Source organism: Bubalus kerabau, chromosome 1 (assembly GCF_029407905.1).
Source record: "Bubalus kerabau isolate K-KA32 ecotype Philippines breed swamp buffalo chromosome 1, PCC_UOA_SB_1v2, whole genome shotgun sequence".
Classification (NCBI taxonomy): Eukaryota; Metazoa; Chordata; class Mammalia; order Artiodactyla; family Bovidae; genus Bubalus; species Bubalus kerabau.
In genome coordinates this window covers 176,251,443-176,276,492 of record NC_073624.1, presented here as the reverse complement: position 1 = coordinate 176,276,492, position 25,050 = coordinate 176,251,443, and the positions used below count along the sequence as shown (strand labels likewise).

The 25,050-nt window shown below is 54.5% G+C and overlaps 2 protein-coding genes across 2 annotated transcripts in view; both read left to right on the top strand.

Moving 5' to 3' along the window:
• The window catches only part of FAM32A (family with sequence similarity 32 member A), a 271,335-nt gene that overhangs the window by 206,610 nt on the left and 39,675 nt on the right, over window positions 1-25,050 (top strand). The window lies entirely within an intron of this gene.
• Window positions 166-20,983, top strand: RAB8A (RAB8A, member RAS oncogene family). Its single transcript, XM_055542148.1, has 8 exons — window positions 166-431; window positions 5,742-5,802; window positions 8,039-8,099; window positions 12,194-12,271; window positions 14,474-14,563; window positions 15,111-15,176; window positions 16,686-16,736; window positions 19,639-20,983. The coding sequence occupies exons 1-8, from the start codon at window positions 308-310 to the stop codon at window positions 19,729-19,731; spliced, it is 624 nt and encodes a 207-aa protein (XP_055398123.1). The 5' UTR covers window positions 166-307; the 3' UTR covers window positions 19,732-20,983.

Sequence of the window (25,050 nt, the reverse complement as noted above, 5' to 3'; positions counted from 1 at the left end):
CAGAGGATGCCACGCCTCCTCCCTGTCCGTATTTGAAGCTCCTTGACGTCTCACCGCTGGCCAATCGCAGCCCGCCTTTTCCTGAGCGCCGGCCAATGAACGGCGCGTTTGGGTCGCTTCCGGCTCTGCGCCCAGTTCGCTCCTTCCCCAAGTCTTCCCGAGGCGGGCGGGGTGCGGGGGCTGGCGTCGGCCGCGGTGACGCGCGTCGGGCCAGGAGCCAATCGGGGGCGGGATCGGCGCTGATGGACGGGGCTAGCGGCCAGTGGCGAGGCGCTAGCAGCACTTCCCGTCGGGGAGAGAGTGTAATATGGCGAAGACCTACGATTACCTGTTCAAGCTGCTGCTGATCGGGGACTCGGGGGTGGGGAAGACCTGTGTCCTGTTCCGCTTCTCCGAGGACGCCTTCAACTCCACTTTCATCTCCACCATAGGTAGCGGGGCTGGGGAGCGGCCGGGGGCGCGAGAGGCCCGGGCCGGGCGCGCCCCTGAGGAGCTGGGGCTGAGGGAGCGGCCGGGCGGGATGGACCAGGGATCTCAGAGGATCTAAGGGAGGCAGAGGGTTAAAGAGCAGTCGCCTGCATCATCGTTTGGGGGTTCCCCGGACATGGGAGGGAGTGGGGACCAGGTGCCCATTTTGCAGATGGGAAGACTGAGGCCCCAACCCTCAGCCTGCTCAGGGAGTATATGTCCTGGTTGAGGTCTTGGCCCCCGTCGTCTTGTTCGGTCTTTGCAGCAGCCCTTGAAGCAGTTTTTGGTTTCCTCGTCTTACTAATTGGAAACAGACATGGAGAATTTGTTCATGGGGAAAGGACAGCGACAAGTGACATCTGATCTTATTACGCATTTACTGTGTGCCAGGCTCTTTATGGTGCTTTATCACACTTCCGAATGCTCTGTATTAGGTGCTGTTATTAGTTCATTTCACAGATGAGGAATTTGAGGCTCACAGAGGATACTAGACTTGCCTGTGGTCACACCATCTACAGGTGGCAAGGATGGTATTTGTTCCCAGATATGTATGAAAATCCCATGGATGGAGGAGCCTGATAGGCCAGTCTATGGGGTTGCAAAGAGTCGGACAGGACTGAGCGGCTTCGCTTTCACTTTATGTCTGAACCCAGAAATTAAGGCTCAGCCATCCCAGAGAGATGTGAGCACTCACCCCCAGGACAAGCACAGCTGATCCATCTCAAAGCCAGGACTCCAACCCAGACATCTCCTCTTCTTTCCTCTGGAATATTCAGGGGTTGCATCCCTCTCCCTGACCTGTTTCCCCCATGGATGAATTTCTTCTAGAAGGAATGGTAAGAGGGAGTCCAGAGACTTTCCCTGCCCGTGCCCAGCCTTCCATCCCACTCGAGGGTGACAGAAATGGCAATTGATAGCTGTCTGCTCTGGGACCTGTCATCTCGAGGCGGATGCCAGATAAAAGCAACAGTGAGAAACCAAAATCAGCCGCTGCCACTGACAGCCCTGACTTCCCTATCGCTCGGCCCAGGACACTGGTTGTCACTTTGCAGAACTGCCCTTGCCTGCAGGGGCCAGCCCACATTGTGGTGGAACAGAGTTGTTGCTTCTCAGTTCTGACATCCATGAAAGTGGAGCTGACTTCTCCCCACCCCACAAAAATGACCGTTGTCTGCATGAAAGGGTTTGACCTGAAAGTAACATCCATTAAGCCGGTAGCCTGTAAACTATGCAGCCTTGCTGTGGAGTGGGGAACTGGGAGAAAGATCACTAAGCCCAGGAGTTGGGGAAAAAAACCTAGGAAATGGGCTTTGCTTTACCCGGGTGTGCCTTATCTCCCTAATCCCCATAGTGAGCTGCTGATTCCATCTTTGCCTTCTTCCAGAGCTGCACTTTGCAAGACACTTAGCTGCCAAATGGAAAAAGAATGGGACTGGAAAAAGAATGGGACTGGCAGTCATTATTCTGATGTCCAGGTGCTGTTTGCCCTTGAATGAGCACTTCACCTCTCCAAGCCCTGTTTATTCAGTTTGGGAGTGGTGTTCTCTGTTTTAGCCAGTGCCTGGATGGTGGAGGATCAGAGCTGTACAATGAACAGGGGGCTTTCTCCACTGTCAGTGGCCATCTAGAGGAAGCATAGTGTCTCCTACCGTGACAGCATCCTTCCCCAGACACAGGTCCTTCTGATTCCTCCCCTTCACTAACACCAAGGTCAAACTTTGGGATTTTACCTTTGCACCCCCACCAATCAGGAAGTGATATTCACTCCTGGTAGACTGTGGCTCGCTCTCAGTCCAGACCTCGGTTTCCCAGAGTCAGAACCTTCCTGGTGAGAATTTGGAGGTTGAGTTTTTTGTTTGGTTCTTAATTCTTGACGGGAAAACCCAGTCTAGTCTCTGAGGAGGCCAGCCTCCACTTACAGGTGAGGATGTAACTTGGGCAAGGTCATCTAAGGCAGTGGGCGTGGCACTTAAACCCAGGATCCCGCCCCCCGACCTCAGGCTCCTCATTACATGTGTAGCCTTCCTGCTGGCCTCTGTTTTCTAGGAAATTTTAATTCCCCGTGACCTTGAAGGTATGGCCTCATAACTCAGGCCTTGTAAAGTTTACAGTTCCTAATTAAACTTGGTGTGTTAGTAAAACCCAAGAGGCAGATAGAGTGGTGCTTTGGGTTCTGTCGATTGGGCAATGCTTCTTGATTTCATACATTCCCATGTATGTGGGCTTTCCTGGTGGCTCAGAAAGTAAAGAATCTGCCTTCAATGCAGGAGACCTGGGTTCAATCCCTGGATGGGGAAGGTCCTCTGGAGAAGGGAATGGCAACCCACTCCGGTATTCTTGCCTGGAGAATCCCGTGAACACAGGAGCCTGGAGGTCGCAAAGAATTGGACACGACTGAGTAACACACACACACATGTATAACAGGAGCAGGGGATGTTTTAGGAAGACTTTTAGAATGCTTTAAGAAGCCTCTTGCATGTGGCTTAGTCCTGAAATACAGCCTAATGCATAGAGGCGATTGGCACTGAGCGTGCCTCTGTATTTTCTTTATAGATTGGGGATTAAGTGGTTGTTCATTTTCTGCCCAGGTTACATTTTGCCAAAGCCTGCTCTCATAAGCTCCATCGATCATTTGTGGTGTGAACTTGGCCCCGTGGCTCCTGGAGTTAGCTCTCCCCAGCCTGGCTCAAGCCCTGGCTTCTCCTTAGAGTCCCATTCATTCATTCCTTCAGGGAGGTGGATGATATACGTGAAAGTGCTGGGTAAACCACGCAGCACCATGTAAATCTATTGCTCTTTTTTTTTTTCACGCAGCCATCTTTTCCCCAGTGCCTGCTGCACACCAGGCATCTGGCTCAGTGTAGGAGCTGGAGGGGTGACTTGGATGGATCAGGAGGAAGCGGAACTGTTAACTAGCTAGGCCTGCAGTCAAAGTTTGTGTGCAGGACTAAGTGATCAGCTTCTAGCAAATACGTACTCACCCCTGCTGCACTTGGTCACTCGAGATGCAGTCATAAATAAAGAGCACCTGCCCTCCTGGAGCTTATGTTCTAAAGGCCAGTGCTTAGATGCAGGCTTACATTCCCTCTCGTCCACAGGACAGCTCCTAAGGCAGGCAAGGATGGAATTAGCATTCCCCTGCGGGGTTCTAGGCTTCCCAGGTGGCTCAGTGGTTGAAGAATGCACCTGCCAATGCAGGAGACGCAAGAGACCAGCTTCAGTCTCTGGGTCAGGAAGATCCCCTGGAGGAGGAAATAGTAATTCACTCCTGTATTCTTGCCTGGAGAATCCCTAAGAGGTATTCTAGCGGGCTGTAGTCCGTGGGGTCGGAAAGAGTCCGACCGCAACTGAACATCTGAGCACACACACATGAACCCTAGGTTCTAAGGGTCAAGCCAGGCCTCACTCTCAAAGTTTGACAGGCGGAGAATAAATATATAGATATAGATATAGACTGATTGATTTGGGTGTACCAGGGCTTAATTGTGGCATGTGAACTCTTAGTTGCTGTGTGTGGGACCTAGTTCCCTGACCAGAGATCGAACCTGGGTCCCCTGCATTGGGAGTGCAGAGTCTCAGCCACAGGACACCAGGGAAGTCCCCACAGGTAGAGGTTTAGAACAAACTCCTAGGGGCAAAGACTGGACTTAGCTGTTACTCCTGCACACAGGCTATTCAGATCATCACGTTTTGCTCCTAGCGTCATGGAGTGAATAAACAATGTCAGGGATAATACATGAAGAAGATGAAGCAGGTTGGAGGAGAGAGGATGGTTAGGAAGGCTCCCCGAGGAGGTGACTGGAACAGAGACCTGAGTGAAGGGAGAGGGGAGCCAGGTGGCCATGAAATGAAAGAACATTCCAGGAGGGGAAAGAGCAAACCTAAAAGCCTTGAGGCTGAAACATGCTTGGGCGGTGTGGCCAGAGAGGAGGCTGAGAGCCATGGGTTCTGAGGGGGCCAGGTTAGCGCACTTGGGCAACTGTTTTCACTTTATCTTGGGGCCAAGGAGTCAGTGGGAAGCCACTGAAAGGTGTTGGGGGAAATTTTTCAACAATCTTATTATGGGACGTTCCCTGGTGGCCTGGTGGTTAGGATCCCAGGCTTTCATTGCTGTGGCTCATTTCAGTCCCTGGTCGGGAAACTGAGATCCTGCACGTCATACAGCATGGCCAAAAAAAAAAAAAAGTTTTATTGACATATAATTCAGCTCACCCATTTAAAGTGTGTAAGTCAGTGGCTTCAGACCCGTTTTCAGAGTTGTACAGCCATCATCACAGTCAGTTTGAGAACATTTTCATTATGACAGAAAGACAGCCCACACCCCTCGGCAACCAGTAGTCTCCTTTCTGTCACTCTGGGTTTGCCGTTTCTGGATGTTTCATGACTGGAATTATATATATGTGACCTTTCCTGTCCGGCTTCTCTCACTCAGTGTCATTTCCAGAGTTCATCTGCGTAGCAGCGTGTGTCAGGGCTCCATTCCTTTTTATGGCTGAGTAATATTCCTCTGTAGGGACAGACTGTTTTGTTTATCCACTCGTGTGCTGGTGAACACACTAGAAGGTTTGGAGCTGAGGTTAGCTCAGTGACATGGTTGAGTGTGTGTTTTGGAAGCTCGGGAGGGGATTGAGGGAACAGTGGTGGGAGAGCCTGGAGGGCAGTTAAGAAGGCTGAGAGGTCGCCCTGATGCTGGGGAAAGGGGCTTGGGGCCAGAGGGTGGGAGAGAAGGAGGGCAGGGTCAGGAAGGCTTCTTGGGAGGGGGTCTTTCAGCAGGTTTTATCAGGCTAACAGGCAGGCAGGCAGGTGGGGATCACTCACAGAGAAGGACCTACACGTGTAAATGCCAGCCCTCCATCTGCATCAGGCACATCTCGGGCCCAGCGCCCTTGTGCTCGGAGGGCCAGGTACAGGTGGCGGGAAGTGGGGGGCTCTGGCACCCATTCCATGAGGCCGCCGACCAGGGAAGGGAAGAGAGCAAGGCTTCGGCACCTGAGCTGCCTGGGTTTGCCCACCAGCCCTGCGCCTCGCCAGCTTCCTTCTGGGCAGCTCCATTCTGTCCTCTGAGCCTCAGCCTCCCCTTCTGTGAGAGGAGAAAGGTCACCAGGCACCTCCAGATTTGTTTGAGGGGTTTAGAGACCCTGCCTGCCCAGGCGCCAGCAGGTGCCCCCGAGACTGTGGCAGCTGTGGCTGCACAGGTTGGCAGCACCCGCCGTAGATGCAGCTTGGGAGAGAGGCTGACAGTGATGTGCCTTCTTTCTTTTCTTTTCTTTCAGGAATTGACTTTAAAATTAGGACCATAGAGCTCGATGGCAAGAGAATTAAGCTACAGATATGGTAAGCATTGTGGCCTTCATCAGCCCCTCCGCCAGCAAGTGCTTTGAGCTAGAAGCCCCTGGTTCCGCGCCCCGCACCACCCGACCATGGCCCTCATCTCTTTGGCCTAGCCCAAACACTTTGGGCTTTCTTCAGAAGCCCCAGGTGAAGGGACTTCCCTGGTGGTCCAGTGGTTAAGACTCTGCACTTCCACTGCACGCGGCATGGGTTCGATCCCTGGTCAGACTAAGATCCCACATACCCAGAAATGTGAATGTTAGTTGCTCAGTCGTGTCTGACTCTTTGCGACCCCATGGACTACAGCCCATGAGGCTTCTCTGTCCATGGAAGTCTCCAGGCAAGAATACTGGAGTGGGTTGCCATTCCCTTCTCCAGGGGATCTTCCCTACCCAGGGTTGAACCCAGGTCTCCTGCATTGCAGGCAGATTCTTTACCATCTGAGCCACTAGGGAAGCCCCATATCCCCAGCTATATGGCCAGAAAAGGAAAGGAGGAGCCGACAGAAGCCCCAGGAACGGTGCTCTGCTGGTTGATGGGGCTTAGAGTCGGTGTCCACCTGCTCTGAGGACATAGCCACCAGACCCAGCTCACATGTGGGCACACACTGCGCCTCAGAGCAGCCTGCTCCCCTTGCGCTCACAGAGAACCCTCGTGGCGGCAGTGAAGGCTACCAAAATAGCAGGATACGTCTGCCCGGCCTCTCCATGAGCCCATCAGCTTGATGAAGGAGGCCTGACATCACTTCCTCTTTTCTCTCCTGGGGACACCCAGGCCTCACTTCCTAACACGCAGACCTGAAACCCCAGAACCGAAAATGAGCTGAGGCCAGGCCCAACAGTGAGATCTGTTTCTGTTTGGCTCACCAGGGACTGACTTCCTGTGCTCCATAAAATCAGAATTTGTGAGTCCCCATCACGGATTGTGGTCCGTAGGCTACCGGCCTTGGAAAGGCTGGGCTCAGGTGGTCAGATGTAGGAGAGCCTCAGCCTGCAGCCCCGTCAGTCGCAGGGGAAATGCAAACCCTGAACCACACAGAGAGAGGTCACGTTGGGGAGGGTAACTCAGTCCTTCCAATCCAGGCACATGCCTGTGTGTGGGATGGGGGCTGTGAGATGGGCTGCGGAGCCCACTCCCTGCAGCTCATCTCCCCAGCTCAAGTCTCAGATGCTGAGCGCTGCCCCATCTGCCTGGCGGTCCCCTCAACTTGAGGGGTCTCCACCTCTGAGCCCGACTTCAGAATTGAATTCTGTTTGTGGCCTAACTGATCCTCCTGAGCTTGGGAGGCAGCCGGTCTCTGGCCGCCTCGTAAGTTACAGGCCATTCAAGTTCTTGTATTTTACAACACGTTGGCTCCCTGGCAGCCTCAGTGCCCAAGTTCAAAGGGACACCACACCAGCAAGGAGGAGTTGTGCTTTCTTTTCCTCCCCTCCTCCTGCTTCTGCTCTTAGCAATCACAGTGGGGTTAATGACTGTCTTAAAACTCTTCTAGAACAGTCGTAAAATCATAACTGATCATAACTGCTAACGTCACCTGCTATTGGCGGCCAAAAGTCAACATGGCCCCAAATCAGGTGTGTCTGTCTGGTCCGGACATGCCGAGCCCTGAGCAGAGGGTGGTGCAGGGTCGCAGGAGGAGCCCTGGGCCCAGAGACAAAAGCTGTGGTCTTGTCCTGGCTCTGCCACCGGCCAGTTGTCACCTTCAAACAGAATACTGAATACCCTCCGTGCCAGGAGCTGGGCTGGGCAGGGGCATATCTGACCCAAGTGTCGCCACCGTACCCACAAGGAAGGCCTTTCCCCCGGGTCTCCACCAAGATGGTGAGCATGGAGCTGCTTCCTGAGCTTCTCGGGGCTCCCCTAACTCAGCCCACCAAGGAGGGCTGTGTCCCCCTGGCACCTGACCAGCCCCTTCCACACACCTGGCCCCAGATTTTCAGATAATACCATCCAACCTTGGCTCTTCTGGGGCCCATAAACCCTGAGGGAAATCCCCAGGAAGACAGGGTATGGAAGAGGAGTCATTCTGCCATATCCCCGGCCAGGAGACGTCAGACAGCTGCCCTGGCCGTGGTTTCTTTCTCTAATGATGGGGGGCAGTGCCCCGCAGCAGAGTAATGAATCAGGAGATGATGGCCCATGAGAAAGCTGGCTGTCCGTCCTGGGTAAATGCCCCTCGTTCTCACTGTGATGATTGTTCTGCATCACCGCTAATATCCCTTCTTCTTCTCATCGTTAGGGACACAGCTGGTCAGGAACGGTTTCGGACGATCACAACGGCCTACTACAGGGGTGCAATGGTATGTATTGGTTTGCGTGGGGTTTGGGGCTTTTTTTTTTTCAAGTCAAGTGAATGTCTCGTCCTTAGACACTGATACCTGAAGTTTCTGAAGAGCCCATGGGCTGGCTCCTCAGGGGTCCTTGGTTCCAGGTTAGTTTTAGGAAAAGGCTCTGTGCCCCACCTCCACCCCCTTGTCCATGCATCCCCTTCCGGCTCCAGAGACAATGCAGGGTTCAAGGAAACCTAATTCCCCAGGAATGAAGGAAGACACAGGAAGCCGGTTCTTCCAGGTGAGGTCAGGTAAATCGGATCTGGCATGCCCCAACGCTGAGGAGCGCTCACGTGGCCCACATCAGTCTCTGTGGAATTTGCTACCGAAAACTTAAAGATCTTCCAGGAGCCGACTTGCTCTGGGTTGTTGTCTGTTATATCTGCTTCCTGGGCCTGAGGCGGGATGAGGCGATTGGGGACACTCACTCTTCATCCATCAAATATTTTCACCAAGCACCTTCTCTAGGCCAGGCCCAAATCAGATGCAGAGAGCAACCTGGCCTGGGCCAGGGTCCTGTCCTCACGGTCTCCAAGCAGGTCCTGCACCTGTGAGGAGTGTATACAAAGCAGGGTGCCCAGGGGCTGCGGGGAGTGGGAGGAAGGTTCACAAGACCTACTCAGCCACCTGGGTCGCTCTCTGAGTGCGTTCTCCTTACTTTGGAAAGTGGTACAGAGAACAGGAGTGTCCCAGGCAGTTGTGAGCATAGATGGCCAGTTCCCCGTTTCCAGCTCCAGCTTTGCCCCATCAATCAGCTGCTTAGACCTGTTTCCTCCACTAGGCCGAAAGCTCCAGGAGGGCTGGGCTGCCTCTGGGTCCCCGGCACATGCCCGATGCCTGGGACCAAACTGAGGGTGCTGGGAGCTTGGGAAATGCTGGCAGCAGCAATGAATAGAAGCATTAAGTATTTAGAGCATCCCACACAGCATCTGAACATAATAGAAACTCAATCATGTGGGTTGCAACCTTAGTGCTCCTCATTAAAATTAATTTACTAATTTTCCCCTCACCTTGCTGTGCTCTGGTACAGCAGAGGTCTTGGGGCACTTGGATCCTGGGGGAGCTTTTGCTGTGTGGCCTCAGGCAAACCCTGTCCCTCTCTGGGCTGAAATAATACCCCCACCCACCAGCCACTTGCCCCATTCGCCACACCCTTCCCTGCAGCTGGCAGAGGGCCTAGGTCTTGACCATAAACCCCTGAGTGTAGGTGCCATGATCGTCCCCGTTTTACAGATGAGGAGCCTGAGGCTTGGCACCATTTCAGGCCCTGCTTAAATTCACACAGAAGATAAATGTCTGGGCCGGTAGTGAGTGGCCCTTCCCAGCCCGTGTCCTTAGCGAGCTCCCGACAAGGCAGGACTAAGCCATCTGTGAGACCCTGTCCAGCCCCAAGATGACTGTGTCCTCCCAGACCTACGCTAACTCATACGGAAGCTGCCAGCTGGGTATGGCCATTTGAATCTAAATCTGTTAACGTTGGCAACCCAGACCCTCAGTCCCACCTGCCGCACTTCCGGTGCCCCAGAGCCTTGTACAGCCAGGGGTGGCCGTAAAGGATAGGGCAGGGAACATTGCCACCGCTGCAGCTCATCGTCACCTTTCCTTTGTCCTTGTGGCACTAGACCCTTGGGTCCAAAGTTTGGGGAGCATCGGACATCCGGTGTCCAGTTGTAAGCTTGCAGTCAGGTCTGGGGAGCTGTGCCCTAACAGGCCAGGAAGAAGCTCACTTGGAGCCTTGAGGGGAGCTTCAGGGAGGACCAGAGATAGAGTGATCCTGTGTTTTTGGTTTCCCTGGTGACCTGGTGGTAAAGATTCCACCTGCCAATGTAGGAGACGCAGGTTCGAGCCCTGGATCGGGACGATCCCCTGGAGAAGGAAATGGCAACCCACTTCTTACACAGAAGACTTTTACCTTCTGTAGGAATGTAAGGAGGTCTTCTTGCCTGGAAAATCCCATGGACAGAGGAGCCTGGTGGGTTACAGTCCATGTGGTTGCAAAGAGTCACACATGACTGAGCAACAACAGATGTTTTCCAGGGACTCCTGTGCCTTCCTGATAGAGTTGTATTCATTAACCCGCGCCCACCCCTCCCCGCCACCTCAAGCCCCTACAGGTAAAAATCTGGGACCTGATTCCAAGGCCAACCCAGCAGTGGTGGCGGCAGAATCCTAGGCCATCAGAGGGGCCAGTCCCTGAATAAAGGGGCAGAAAGGCCTCCCAGGCCTGTGGTGTTTCTTGCCCCATGGGTAGAGGCCCCAGTGATGCTCGATTCAGTGTCCACCTGCCAGAGTCATCTTCTCACGCTCCCCTTGGCTGGAGCGTGGCACACATCACAGCCACTAAAAGCTCCTCCAAGTCTTCCTGTCCGCAATCTCCGTTTAGTCTCTGCAAGAGACCACTGAACGAGGGTTCCCAGGTGGCATTTTTGAGAAGTCGTGGCTGTGGCGGGCTATACGGCCACTTACGCAGCCTCACAGTCACAGCGGGGACTGGGAATTGCAATGGCTTGCTTGCCCTCTCTGTGGTTTTGCCACAGCCTCGCCCTGTGGTTATCTGCCCAGCACACATGGCCCGTGTTCTTACTCTGCAAATTCAGGCGGCCTTCGAGACATCTTGGCCAGCACCAGAGCTTGTGAACAGAGGGTTTAGGCCCCTGGAGCAGGTGGTGCTTGTTTAGTTACTAAGTCGTGTCTGACTCTTGGCAACCCCATGGGCTGTAGCCCACCAGGCTCCTCTGTCCATTGGATTCTCCAGGCAGGAATACTGGAGTGGGTTGCCATTTCCTTTTCCAGGGGATATTCCCGGCCCAGGGATCAAACCCAAGTCCCCTGCATTGCGTCGCAGGCAGATTCTCTACCACTGACCCCCACCCAGGGAACCATGTAAGGTGATGGAATGGAGTGAGCCGGGCCTCAGCAGGACAGCTGGGGCCGTGTGCCTCGGAACCCAGGGGCTGAGCCACACGGGGCCGGAGATCCTGTTGCAGGCTGGCTCACCACGTGCCCTGCAGGGATGTCCAGGGCGGCAGGGGGCCTGTCACAGGGTGGCCCTGAGCACTGCTGGATCCTATGGAGGGTCCAGGGAGGTTCCTGTCATCAGCTGCATTAGAGCCAGGTTGGAATCATAAAGGTCACTTCTCTCTGTACTTCAGTTTCCTCTTTTATCAAGTAGGGTATTTGTCCTTCTTGGCGATGGCAGATTGTAGGCTCAAGCGGAGGCGGGTTCACTTTGCAGCTGTTTCAGAACCCATGGACCATCTCCCAGTTGCTCACACGTTGGTTACAGAACCACAGAGGCCTCAGTGTTGTCTGCCCCAGGGCTTAAAACCAGCCCAATGATGGTGGGGTTGCTGGAAGGCACATGGGCATCAGGGTTTGTCCCCCTAGGCTTAGACCCCAGTTGGGTCCTTTACTTTCTCATGTGTCCGGAGAGAGGGACCTAGCCCCTCTCCCACCACCCCCACTTGCAGCCTCAGGGTCCCCGTTCTCACAGTGGGGACAGTGGGGCACCCGACCCAAGCCTGTGGGTCTCAGGGAGACCCTGTTACAGTGCCCAGCTCATGGTGGGCACCAGATGAGGGGTGATGCTGGGATGAGCAGAAGAGGCGGCCCTGGCTGAGTCTAGGAGAAGGCTCAGCAGGGTGCGTGCAGGGTGAGTGGGTGTGGAAGAGGCCGCCAAGGGTGGCAAGAGGGGGAGCACGGTGGGCATCAGGACCACGGAGCACAGTCTGTAGAGCAGGGGCTACAGGAGGCAAGGTTGAGAGGCCAGCCACTGGGACCTCACTGGCTGCCAAGGCATGAGGGCTTGTGTTTTTCCTGCCTGCAGGGCTCCTCTGTAAGCATGAGGGTAGTAGTGTCTGGGCTTCTGAGGAAGGGTCACATTGGTGGCCAAGGAACAGGACTAGAGCCTGGGCCACCAGGGGGAGGCTGGTGCCTGAGCCCAGCAGAACGAAGGGTCCGGGAGGGTGTCCTGTCGGGGTCTCTGCTGCCCGCCTTGCTGGGTCCTCCCCCCGAGAGAGCTCGCAGCTTGTCCAGAGCCTGTGTGTCTGTCTCCCCCTGCTCAGGGCATCATGCTGGTCTACGACATCACCAACGAGAAGTCCTTTGATAACATCCGGAACTGGATTCGGAACATTGAAGAGGTAAGTCTCCAGGAGCGCCCTGGTTTACCCATGAGATCCCTGAGCACAGAGGCACCTTGAAGTAACTCGCTAGGAACAAAGAGGGACGGGAATCCACACAGTCGACCCCAGAAACCACCCAAGCGTGGCTTCGTCACAGAGCAGCCCCGAGAGCCCGTTCCGCCAGCTGGGCTGTCTGGTTTGGGCAGCCCCAGATCAAGGAAGAAGGAGACCCAGGCCCCGAGAGCACTCTGCTTTCTAGAGAAGGAAAGGTCTCGAAGTGGTGTGACCTTTCTACTTGGAGGGTGTGGTGAGGGCGTGTCAGGCCGGACTTTGAGCTGCCATGGAGCAGGCTGTGAGCTGGGAGGAGGGACCCATGCTCAGGACGACCGTGCTGGCCCTGCAGCAGCCCATGGGAAGAGACCTTGAGCCCCAAGGGAAGAGAACCCCAGGCCCCCCTTCCTACCCCACTGGTCCCAAAACCAGTGTGGTCATCTTCCTGCTCTCCAAAGAGCTTGCCCTCACCCCCAAAGCCTCCCCCGATGACAAACTTATGGCTTTTGATGACTCACCGGGCGAGGCTTCCGATCTGAGAATTTCACGCACCTGTGAAGCCAGGGCTGACGGTCCCAGCACGGCCAGCACCTGTGGCCAGGTGCTCTGGGTTGAGGACCCCATGTGTGCTGGCAGGCAGGGCCTCACACCAGCCTCTGGAAGCTCTCCATTCTGGCCAGTAGGCAAGAGCCTGCCAGTTAGTAGGACGTTTGGGAGCGGCAGAGGGCGTTTTTCTGAGGCCAGATCTAAGCTACAGCAAGAAGAACCTTTTCTTTTTTTAAAAAAGTGTATTGACTTATTTATCTAAAGTAATAATGTTAAACCCGTTCTGTGCTCGAATGAAAAAGCACACACACTTTTTGAAAAAGAACTGTATTTTTGAGAACAGAAAGGTTCTGTTTTCTTTAGTCACCTTTGACCCACTTTTTAAAGATAAGAAACATTATCACTTCATTTATAACACCAAAATGGAGACCCAGGGTCAGAGTGGTGAAAAGCGACACTGTCAATGGTGGCAGAGCTGAGGTTCAGACCCTCTGTTTTTCTGATGTCTCTGATTTAAAGTGAGTGACCATGAAGTCAGCCCACTCTTTTTTTTCCCTCCTTGAGAAACTAGATAGGCTTGATCATGGGTCTGGATAACTTTCCATTGCCTGTACTTTAAGGACCTTTTGAAATCCTCCTGTAATAGTTTGGACGCTGATGTATCTCTAAGGGCCTCTCATGGCCTAATCCTTCAGGAAGTGAGGCCCACTGTGGAGTGTAGAGGAGAGATGGAAGAAGGAACCATTTTCAGGCATGAAGTGAAAGTGAAAGTCACTCAGTCATATCTGGCTCTTTGCGACCCCATGGACTGTAGCCTGCCAGGCTCTTCTGTCCATGGAATTCTACAGGCCAGAATTCTGGAGTGAGTAGACATTCCCTTCTCCAGGGGATCTTCCCAGCCCAGGAATTGAACCCAGGTCTCCCACTTTGCAGGTGGATTCTTTACAGTCTGAGCCGCCAGGGAAGCCCAAGAACACTGGAATGGGTAGCCTATCCCTTCTCCAGTGGATCTTCCCGACCCAGGAATTGAACGGGGGTCTCCTGCTTTGCAGACAAATTCTCTACCAGCTGAGCTACCAGGGAAGCCCTTTCAGGCATGAGGGCAGAGTTAAGGAAACGCCCTTAAGGCAGAGCACCCAGGGCTGGTGACTGCCAAGGGCTAGGACCACCCCGGGCACAGCCTGTGTCTGGAACCCAAAACAAGGGAGCGGAGCCAGGCAGACAGTCCTAGGACAGCGGCTGACGCCTCCAGCAGGGGGGCCGGGGAAGGAGAGAGGCGAGCAGGGGCCAGGACCTGGTCACTTGCCCCCTAGGCCAGACACCGCCAGGAGCCCAAGGACAAGCACGATAACCTGGTTGATGCAGCCCATAGAGAAGGCGTCCTTGGCCGCCAGAAAGCGTGCACTTGGTCGGGGTGGCAGGCAGAACCCTGTGCTCGGCCCTGGCCCTGGCTCTCAGACACGGGACAGGCCCCTCGCCCTCTCTGAGCTGCAGCCTGCCCTGTGTTCGGGGCGTGTCCAGCCGTCCGGGCCACGCCTCTCTGGCCTTGGGCGCGGGTTGGCAGCGGGCCTACAGTCCAGTCTGCCTCACCCCTCCCCTCCCCCACCTGCCCCTCCTCCCCAGCACGCCTCTGCAGACGTCGAAAAGATGATCCTTGGGAACAAGTGTGACGTGAATGACAAGAGACAAGTTTCCAAGGAACGGGGAGAAAAGGTGGGTGTGGTGACCAGTGTGGGCCTGGCACTGCCAGATGCTGTGGGGCAGAGGGACCTCAGGGTCTAGAGTTTCCTGCACAGAGGCCAGCCCTGCCCTGCCCCTGATGGGGTTGGGGGGCAGGCTTTAGAAGGGGAGAATCCCTCACCATCTTTATGAACAAAGGTGACCCACCCTCCTAGGATGCTAGGCTTCGCTAAGGCACACAGTGGAGTCGGATGTCAGTGGGCATGTGCCGTGGGAAGGGAAGGTGGGATGCACGTGCCTAGCCAGGCTTCACCTAAAGATTGAAAGCAGCGAGGGCTTCCTGGCATGCCCTGCTGCCCCCACCCTGCATCGCGTGAGTCCCCGTGAGGCCGGAGGGGCAGAGGACAGAGCCACGGTTTGAGCCAGGCCCCGAGACCCTCCTGCCAGGGACACTCACCACCTGCTCTCCGCCAGGGGCTGGAGGGCGTAGGCCCCCCTCACTGTTACCCACTTAGCGTGCTGTTTGGGGGTCAAAGCACCCAGCGGCTGATGTTCACATGTGTGTCTCCCTCCCTCCCAGCTGGCCCTGGACTATGGAATCAAGTTCATGGAGACAAGCGCAAAGGCCAACATCAACGTGGAGAACGTGAGTCCCAGGCTCGCAGCACGAGCCCCTTTGGGCCGAGGGTCAGATAGTACCCTCCAAGGAGGCTCTGTCTCAGGGACTGGCCACAGGCCCCCGCAGCCTCTAGACTGATGACCGAGAGGTTCTCCTTGAGCAGCACCATGTGCCAGGCCCCTTGCAAGGCCCAAGCAGTCTGGGGGAATCGCCCCCTTGTTCTGACACCAGCAGGGGCCGGTCCCAGCTGGATACCTGGAACAGGATCTCACTGGCTCTCGGGCTGCGCTGGGGAGCAGGCGCAGTTTTGTGGGTGGGGGGACCGAGGCGCAGAGAGTCCTCCAGTGGCCAGCGCCCAGCCCCACCTCCGGGTGCGTGCTTTCATTCACAGCGCCCGCCCATCCAGAGCAGGGGCCCTGCCAAGACTTGGCCAAGGCAGGCCTTCCTCTCCACTCCACCAGCTCTATAGCTCCCCTGCCTTCTGCTGCATTTTGCCACTTCTGAGATCTTTCCAGAATGGATCTTCCACACCACTCCCGACCTCAGCCACCTACAAGAGGCACAGAAAGCCATCCCCAGCTGGCCCAGCCAATGTGTGTCGCCCATGACTCAGGCCTCACCCACCTCTCTCTGTCCCTGGCCCCCTGGGCCGTGCCCTCCTCCAAGCCTTCTGTGGTCCCATCCCCCTTCCCTTTCCCATTAGGGTCGAGCCCATGCAGCCACTCCCCCAAGAGGCCTGTGCCATCCCCCAGGCCCTTAGGCCCACCACTTTGGGGATCCCCAGCACCCCAAGACCCTCTCCACAGCAGAACTTGACCACATCAACGAGTCTTCGGTGAGACTCTGCCTCTCCCCAGACCAGGAGCCCCTCAACAGCACATGCTAAGGCTGATTCGTCCCTGTATTAGGCCCGGGGCAGGGCTGGTGCCAGAGTGGGGTTTGGAAGTGTTGCCCAGATGAGGGAAGGGAGGAAATAAATGGTCAGGAGACTGGGACCAGCAGCAGCCTGGGGCCAGGTCAGCTCGAGCCTTCACCCATGCTGGGAAGATGAACCTTTGACCCTACCTAACAGGCCTTTCAGGGCAGCAACCCAGAATGAAGCTTGTTTGGCCAGGGAGCCAGCCACTTGTCTTTATGCCCTGCCTCTGACTGTTAGAAGCAGGGCAGAGCAGGCAGACAGAGCACAGGGGTCGAGGACAAGAGCTCAAGGAGTCAACGAGCCACTGGCTGCCTTGGGACAAGTCACGTGGCCCCCTCCAAGCCTCAGTTTCCTGTCTGACCAGTCAAGGGTGATCCCACCTCCCAGGATCATTGGCTCAGGGGAAGTGGTGGTCTGGGTGAGGGGGGGTATCCCTGCAGCGACAGGAGATAGATGGGGATGGACAGGTGAGCACCATGCCTGGGTCTCTGCCCTAACACTGTTACCCCCACTGGCTCTACCATTGAGCCACATGCATTGCGTGGCAGGGGCCAGGAGCCAGCCAGCCCCCATCTGCCTCCCACCCCCAGGGTGCTAACTGTGTGCTTACTCCACAGGCATTTTACACTCTCGCCAGAGACATCAAAGCAAAAATGGATAAAAAATTGGTAAGTGGGTGTCCCTGTTGGAACGGGCCAGCATCGCCACCAGTGGTGTGATGCGTCCCTGGGCAGGGCCCTGCTTCTGAGGGCTGCACCTAGTAGGGCATCGCTAGGAAGGGGGGCCGAGTTAGCAGGTGGGGTGGGGCATCCACCCTGAGCTTGCTCATCAGCTTCATGTTTTTTTTTAAGAATGACATAGTTGTTTTTGTTGTTTTTAATTTATTTATTTTATTATTTATTTGGCTGCACTGGGTCTTTGTTGCAGAGTTGGGGGCTACTCTTAAATTATGGTGCGCTGCCTTCTCATCTACAGTCGGTGGCTTCTCTTGTTATGGATCACGGGCTCTAGGCTCGAGGGCTTCAATAGTTGCAACGAGCGGGCTCGGTAGTGGTGCACGGGCTTAGTTGCTCCACAGCATGTGGCATCTTCCCAGATGGGAGATCGAAGCCATGTCCCCTGCTTTGGCGGGCGGATTCGTATCACTGTGCCACGAGGGAAGTCCGTCATGAGCTTCATCTTTCCTCTGGCCCAGAGCTACTCAGTAGCACCCACTGCTCACTAAGCCCACCAGCTGGCTGGGGACACAGGGCCCTTTCCTCCCTTCTCAGGAGCCAAGCACACAGGAAGATGGAGGGCCTCCTGCAGAACAACCCGCCAGGCGGGCTTAGAACCACAGCCTACCCAGTAGCAAGGCCCCCAAGCAAGGCTTGTGTCTTGACAGCTGCTGGTTTTCCATCCTGACAAGTCTGGCAAGTTGATAGCCTTTTTCCTTCCAGCCTCAGTCTGCGAGTTGTGGCAACCTTTGGTGCACCCCAGGGCTCTGAGGCTTCTGCGAGGTCCTGCCTGAGCCCCTCCCCATGCACCTTTGATTCAGCTCCAGCTTGCTGGTCTACCACAGGGGCAGTTTCATGGTCCTGAGCGCCTCCCCATGCACCTTTGATTCAGCTCCAGCTTGCTGGTCTACCACAAGGGCAGCTTCATGGTCCTGAGCGCCTCCCCATGCACCTTTGATTCAGCTCCAGCTTGCTGGTCTACCACAGGAGCAGCTTCATGGTCCCCAGCATTCAGCAGCACTAGTGCTGTCTTGGTGGGGTCTGAACGCTGGACTGTGTTCTGGGCGTGTTCAGCACCTACATGCTGTCGTGAGTCTTGCTCCAGGGCCTCTGTTTCAGGAACCATTCTTTTCCTGCCGAGTGATGCTTCCTATTGTCTGATACAAGAGCTTGAAGCACTCTCTTTATGACCCATTCTACATCTGGTCATTAATTCTAAGATGCTCTGAATTGAATTGCAGGGCACATGATCGATTGAGTAGCAGCTCTTTAGCCAAAACAGGAAACAGTCTATGTAAGCCAACGTACTTTTAGAAAAATTTTCTTACGGTTGTAATTTTCTTAGAATTCTTTTCTCTTCAATATAACGGTAAAATTTTGATTCTTAAGCATCATTCTGACTCATTTGGGCCCACTGGGAGTTACGCTGGCCATCATGACAGCGCTTTATGCTTTTATTTTTTTTATTTTATTGTACGATTATTATTTTTTATTTCGGCTGTGCTGGATCTTTGTTGTGGCACGTGGGTTTTTTCTCTAATTTCAGCGCATAGGCTTCTCTTATGAAGCATGAGCTCTGGAGTACACAGGCTTAGTTGTCCCATGGCATGTGGAATCTTAATTCCCTTACCAGGGATCAAACCCACATTCCCTGCGTTGGAAGGTGGATTCTTAACCGCTGGCCCACCAGGAATGTCCCTGCCTGTGCTTTTCATCCAGGCCTGTTGGTTGCCTCCTTCCAAGGCGTAGATTATGAGATGCTGATGCTCAGTGATAATCTGTGTAATTTCAATTTTTTTTTTAACTAAGTTGCAAATCACCAACAGTTAAACTCTGTCCAGTTCTTACTACCTTTGTTTATGTTCAGAGTGGCAGTCCCAGATCATTTCCTGTCGGTTTTTTTATTTTTTTATTAATGTAATTGACATGGGACATTGTATAAGTTGGGCATTGTTATAACATTCAACAGTTACTGTCGAATAAATTCAGATTTTACCTGAGAGCTGAAAGATGAGAAGAAATTAGTCAAAGAAACAGCACCTGTACCCTTCCAAACATGTCAGAAAAAACAGGATTTCAGATGTCGGGGCTGGCAGGGCCAGATCAGAGGCTTCAGATGCTGGGCAGCAGCACTGACGGGTTTAGAAGGGCTCGAGTGTAGGGCGCGCCTCACCTGCAGCAGGGCGGAGGGCGAACCATGGGGAGAGGTGGGAGCCGGGGCCTTGGCAGAGGGACAGGGAGGCCAGAGGGTGTGAGTGGCAGTGGGACCTGGGACGCAGCACCTCCACATCCCAAGAGGCAGAGCCTTTTGCTGCCCCTCGGCTGCCTCACTGATAGGAGATGGAAAGGAGGGAAGGATGGGTGACTGGAAAAAAGGAAATAGGGGAGAAGAGCGTGAGATGGGTGAATCAGTGGTTGGAAAGATGTTGGAGAGGGTGGATGGGTAGATGAATGAGTGATTGAAGGAATACATGGTTAGAAGGAGCGATGGCTGGCTAGTAGATGAAAAGCAGATCTACGGGGGTTTGAAATTTGAGTTGTCCGTTGGAGGGGACAGCTGGAAGGATTGATGGATGATAAAAGGGGATGGGTGGGATGGTTGGTTGGAAGGAGATGGATGGATGATTGGAGGGAAGGGGATGGATGGAAAGAAGGAAGAGGGTATATGGATGATGGATGGGAGGGAGTGGGTGGTTGGATGGAAGGGGATGGATGGATGGTTGGATGGAAGGAAGGAAGGAGACGGGTGGACAGTTGGTTGGAAGGTGACAGATGGATACATTGGCTGGTTGATTGAGGGATGTAGAGCTCATGTTGCTTGGCTGTAACCCCAGAAAACCCCTTGTGATTTCAGGAAGGCAACAGCCCCCAGGGGAGCAACCAAGGAGTCAAAATCACCCCGGACCAGCAGAAGAGGAGCAGCTTCTTCCGATGTGTTCTTCTGTGAGGAGTTCCGCCTTACTCTGAGCCTCGCTCGGCCCAGCTGACTGTGCCTGTCCTGAGTGAGCCCCTCACTCAGCTGGGGCCCTCCCCCCTCCAGCACCCCCAGCCGCACCGCGGCCACTGGGCCCACGGCCACCAGAACACAATCGAGAAATCGTTTATTTTAGCAACTGCTCTTTTTCAACTCTGGAGATAGAGTGAGTGAAAAGAACCTGCTGTCTTTCCTGCGACGTCCGCTGAATGGGTCCACACAGTGTAACTAGAGAGAGAGATGGCGTCGCGGCGTGGCCGTCAGCAGCAGCCCACGCGGCAGGCCACCACCCCTGGGCCTCGAGAGCCAGAGCCCCACTGGGAAGCCTGCCCACCATCCACGTCCCCCTGCGGCAGAAGCGAGGCCCCCAGAGGCTGGCAACCGCTCCCGGAGCGCTCGGCTCCGCCACGCTGAGCGCAATGAGCCACGTCAGGCCGGGAAGCACCCGCCCTGCACATCTGACGCCCGCTGTCAGCTCTTCTCTCGGTTTCTGGACAAGTGACAGAAACCATTATCCCCGGCCCCGCCCCGTTCCCCCCATCCCATCTCATTTTAACTGTCAAACCAAAGGGAAGCACAAATTAAGGAAATCCTGAGGAAAGAAGCATGGCGTGGCCTTTCCTGTTTACAGCCAGGTTTGGTCCCCTGATCCAGCCGGGCCTTGCACTCGGCTGGCAGGTCTCTCCCGCAGCCCCCCTGAGCACTGAGGGGTCCCGTGCGTGCCTCGGGGGCCCCACTCAAGCACCGTCTCCACTCAGCCCGCCCTCCGCCAGGGCGCCCGCTCCTCCTCCTCCCCCGTCGTCTCCAAATTGAACATTCTTGCTAGAGATTTTTATTTTTCCAGATCCGTAGTGTCAGGAGGTGATTCCGTCTTTGATTTACAATGGCAGGCCCAGGTGATCTATCGGGAACACACGCACACCCTTCCCGCGCCGAGAGCTCGGGGTGGGCTGCAGGGCCTGGCTGCAGAGCAGTCTGGGTGGGTTTTCAACTGCCGTCGTTGCCCACTGCTGTTTCAACAGCTCTTAAGTTCCTGGAGAGATGGCAGTCAGGACCAGGTTGCCAGGTCAGAGGGGTGTCACCAGGGAGCCTTTCTCTTTCTTTTTTGAATTAAAACCAACATACCAGCAATAGTCTGCTCTCCCCTGGAAATCTCTTTAACCTGCTCTGTTTACGTCGATAAATGCACTTACAGAAAACAAATTAAAGCTCATTTCAAAGCTAACGGATCTTTATGTCCGCATTCTCCGTGTAGGTACACGGATGTGGCCAGACTTTGGGTTCACAGGATGCCTGCTATTTAAAATGCAGCCCAGGTCAGCAGGGGCCTCGGGTCTGGACGGGATCAACGTGGAGGCAGCAGGTTAACCCAAGCTGGAGGAGAAGGTAGCCCCGAGCTCTGAGGAGGTGACACAATTATAAGAAGACTGACTTGGGAAAATAAGCTTTCCAGCACCCCCAAACACACATACACATACAGCATAGGAAAACAGAGCACTCACTGCCAGCATCGTGCCCTCTACCGAGCCCACTGTGTCCACATGTACCCTGCCATGCTGCCAAGCTTCTCTTGGTCCTGCTGACACCTGTTTTGCCAAGCTGAGCACTCCACTGTGAGCCCCCTCCCTCACCTATCAGGAGATCCTGCTTCAGACCCCCCGCTCAACCAGGGCTGAGCCTGTTTCCTCATCTGTAAAGTGGACAGTGTCATGGTCTCCACCTTACGGGATGGCTCTGAAAAGTCCTGAGAGGGCACATCCCCGGCTTGCTGCTAAGGCCTCTGTCGTTATCTGATTCATTACCATTAGCATTGTTAACTCGTCTCCCAAGAGAAAAGCTCACCTCTTGTTTTACATCTTGTCTAACAGGGATGGGTCATCCAAGTTAACAGCTTTGAGCTGTCAAGTATTTGCTCCATAATGCCCCAAGTTTCCATCGGTTGCTCCCACCCAGGTCAGGTGGGATCCTTAAGCTCCTCAGTCCCACCTTGTATCAGCCTCTTGCTCAGAGAGTCATTATTTTTCCTTGTTTCTAAATATCTTGATGAGGCGGCAGGTAGAGAATCAGCTTCTCCACTACCATCTCCCCCCCGTACCGAGACACACGATACCTCGGCTCTTTCTAATAACAGCTTCTGTTGTTGAGTCACCGAGTTGTGTCCGACTCTGTGACCCCATGGACTGTAGTACGCCAGGCTTCCTTGTCCTTCACCATCTCCCAGAGTTTGCTCAAACTCACATCCATTGAGTTGGTGATGCCATCCAACCACCTCATCTGTTGTTCCCCTCTGCCTTCGGTCTTTCCCAGCATCCTTGTCTTTCCCAGTAACAGCTCTAGTGAGATGTGATTCACACACATAGCATTCACCCACCGCAGAGTGCAGTTCAGTAGTTTTGACTAGTCACAGCGTTGTGCAACCATCACCAGTCAGTTTGGGAACATTTTTATCACCTACTACCCATTAGCAGTCACTCCCCATTCCTCAGCCCCCAGCAACCACTGATCTGCTTTCTGTCTCGATGGATTTGCCTGTCCTGAACATTTCATATAAATAGAATCGTACACTGTGTGATGTGCATCTGGCTTCTTTTACTCAGCATAAAATTTTGGGGATCAGTCATGTGCTTCATGCCTTTTTATAGCTGGGTAATATTCCACTGTGTGAATGGACCGCATCTTTTCTACGTTCACCCACTGATGGATGTTTGGGTTGTCTCCACCTGTTGGATACTTTGCCTGTCTGCTATGCAAGCCTGCCAAGTTTGTTCCTCTCCCGGGACATTTCCCCTGATGTTCTCTCTTCTGCCAGCCTCTCCTGCATGTGGACTTGCATGGCATCAGTCTCCTCATGGACCATAATGAGCTCCGGCAGGACAAGAACAGAATCTCTTTGGTCTTCTTTACCAGCATCTAGCGTGGAGAAGGAAATGGCAACCCACTCCAGTGTTCCTGCCTGGAGAATCCCAGGGACTGGGGAGCCTGGTGGGCTGCCGTCTATGGGGTCACACAGAGTCGGACACAACTGAAGTGACTTAGCAGCAGCAGCAGCATGGTGCCCACAGGTCGGGCTTGCCAGTGTCTGTGGAATGAACAAATGAATGAATTGATAGAATGGAGGCATTGGAGCATGAACATGAGAACCATGAAGCCACGTGAAGCCCCGAGTTGACAGAGCCTAGTTGACAGAGCCTAGTTGACAGGGCTTCCCCAGCCCTGGCGTCCACAGCCCAGAGTGTCCCAGAGCTGAGACTCTCTTGTGGCCACTGCTACCGGAGAGCCACGCCACACAGGGTCCACTGAATGTCACACCAGCTGAGGCCTCCAGCGAGGATCCCAGATCCTAGAGTAAGGGGCTGACTTAAGGGGATGGACAGGAGTTTTGGAGCCCCCCAGCCCTACTGTCTCCCTGCTGGTCCCCTTCTGGAATGTTCCTCCGAGGGCCACGTGTCTTTTCACAGGTTCAAAGACTGGTCACCAAGAGGTGGGGGTGATTCTGTTGTGACAGCCTCAGGGGAGGACTTGGCCTGTGAAAGAACACATCCCCCACACAGCATCATCAGAGTGGCGCCCTTTGTGGTGGGGCCTCAGGGAGGTGGCCTGGAGACTGAAAAAGCTCATGTTTCTAGAGTCTGAGCTTCATGTAAATGAGGTCCCCGATGGTCAGACTTTCTGTGATAAAGGTCTATTGGTCGATTCTGTCCCTCCACAACAGCATTGCTCCCCTCCTCAAGGCTGGGAGCCCATCCATCGGGCTGGGGAAGGCATAGAGGATCTGAGAGGTGAAGTGAGGAGGCCAAGCTTGCCTCTCCCTCAGCCAGGAACAAAGGCATCAACTTAAATCACAGTGAAGAGTCCCCGTGTTCCTCTTAATTGAACGCCATGCTGCATGCTGCAAGGTTATCTCACCTTATCATCACGTGGCTCAGGAGGGCTGTCCCTCTGCCCACTTCACAGATGCGGAAACTGAAAGGGAGTCTGACTCACGCAAAGCCACACAGTGGGTGAGTGAGTGAGAAACCGAGCTCCACGCGTCTCCTATTTGAGCACTATGGACTCCAGGACCAGCACCCCCAACCCCCATCACAACCCCTGGTGCGGGGGGCCAGCGGGGGGCTGGGGGCAATCCAACTGGAGCCTTCACTTGGCGGTGGGGGTTGGGGGAGGCAGCTATCCAGGCCAGCTGTACCAGGGCGATAGGTCCGCAGGGAGGCCACAGCTCAGCCGCAGGGATCTGGGCCGTTTCTGTCTGAGAAGGTCAGAGGAAGTGGTTTTGCCAGGGAGGGGTGAGGTAGCCAGCACACATGTGGGGCTAGCTGATCCGTTAGGCCGGGTTCCCACCCTCGGGGCCCACAGTGTGTGTAGGATGCCGGTCAAAATGTCTTAGTTCTGTTTTTTCTTTTAATCAGAAAAAAAAATGGGTACAATAATAATGAACATATAAAATGTATCCAGCCTGGCCTGCATTGGTCTTGATGTCAATGCAGTCGTAAAGTAGAATGTTAAATGGGTGCTTTGTTTGTTTGCTTATGGAGGAAGTCGTAATGTAGCCCTACTTACACAGTGCGGCCTTTGCCCATTCAGGCTCAGCCCTGCTGCCTCAGGCCCTTTGCTTCTGCTGTTCTCACCCCGCCCTCACCCAGAGCATTCTTCCCATGCAACAACCCCCAAGTCAAGTCGACTCCAACCTGCCCCTCCCTAGCCCTTCCTCCAGATCAGTTTGGCCTCCTCTGGGGGTTCTTGCAACACCCAAGAGGTTCCCCCTTCCTAATAGGCTGTCCACTTTAAAACGACGACATGAATCATTTCTCACTCCTCTTCGTTGCTTGCCAGGTTATCAATGCTGGGAGGGCAGGGCCTTTATGCCTGTCTTGGGGTCACCTCTGTGTCCCCTGAGGATCTAGCACACAATAGGTGTTCAGTAAAGACCTGTCAAGGTCTGGGCTTCCCTGGCAGCTGGTGGATAGGAATCTGCCTGCCAGTGCAGGGGACACGGGTTCGATCCCTGGTCAGGGAAGATCCCATATGCTGAGAACCCGCTAGGCCTGAGAGCTACAACTACTGAGCCTACACACTGCAGCTGTGGAAGCCTGCGCGCCCTGGAGCCCATGCTCTGCAACAAGAAAAGCCGAAATGAAGAGCAGCCCCAGCTCACCGCAACTAGAGAAAACCCACGTGCAGCAACGAAGACCCAACCAAAAAAATACGTAAAAAAAGGAAAAAGACTTGTCAAGGTCTGGATGGAGGAAGGGTGTCCATCCACCTGCACACAGCGGCTCGGCTGGCCTGCAGATG

What these genes read in the sequence shown, in the direction of transcription:
- RAB8A (XM_055542148.1), top strand. Translation starts at nt 308, where the DNA reads ATGGCGAAGACCTACGATTACCTGTTCAAGCTGCTGCTGATCGGGGAC. An exon ending in CACTTTCATCTCCACCATAG is followed by an intron (nt 432 to 5,741) that starts GTAGCGGGGCTG and finishes CTTTTCTTTCAG; the next exon opens with GAATTGACTTTAAAATTAGG. An exon ending in AGAATTAAGCTACAGATATG is followed by an intron (nt 5,803 to 8,038) that starts GTAAGCATTGTG and finishes TCTCATCGTTAG; the next exon opens with GGACACAGCTGGTCAGGAAC.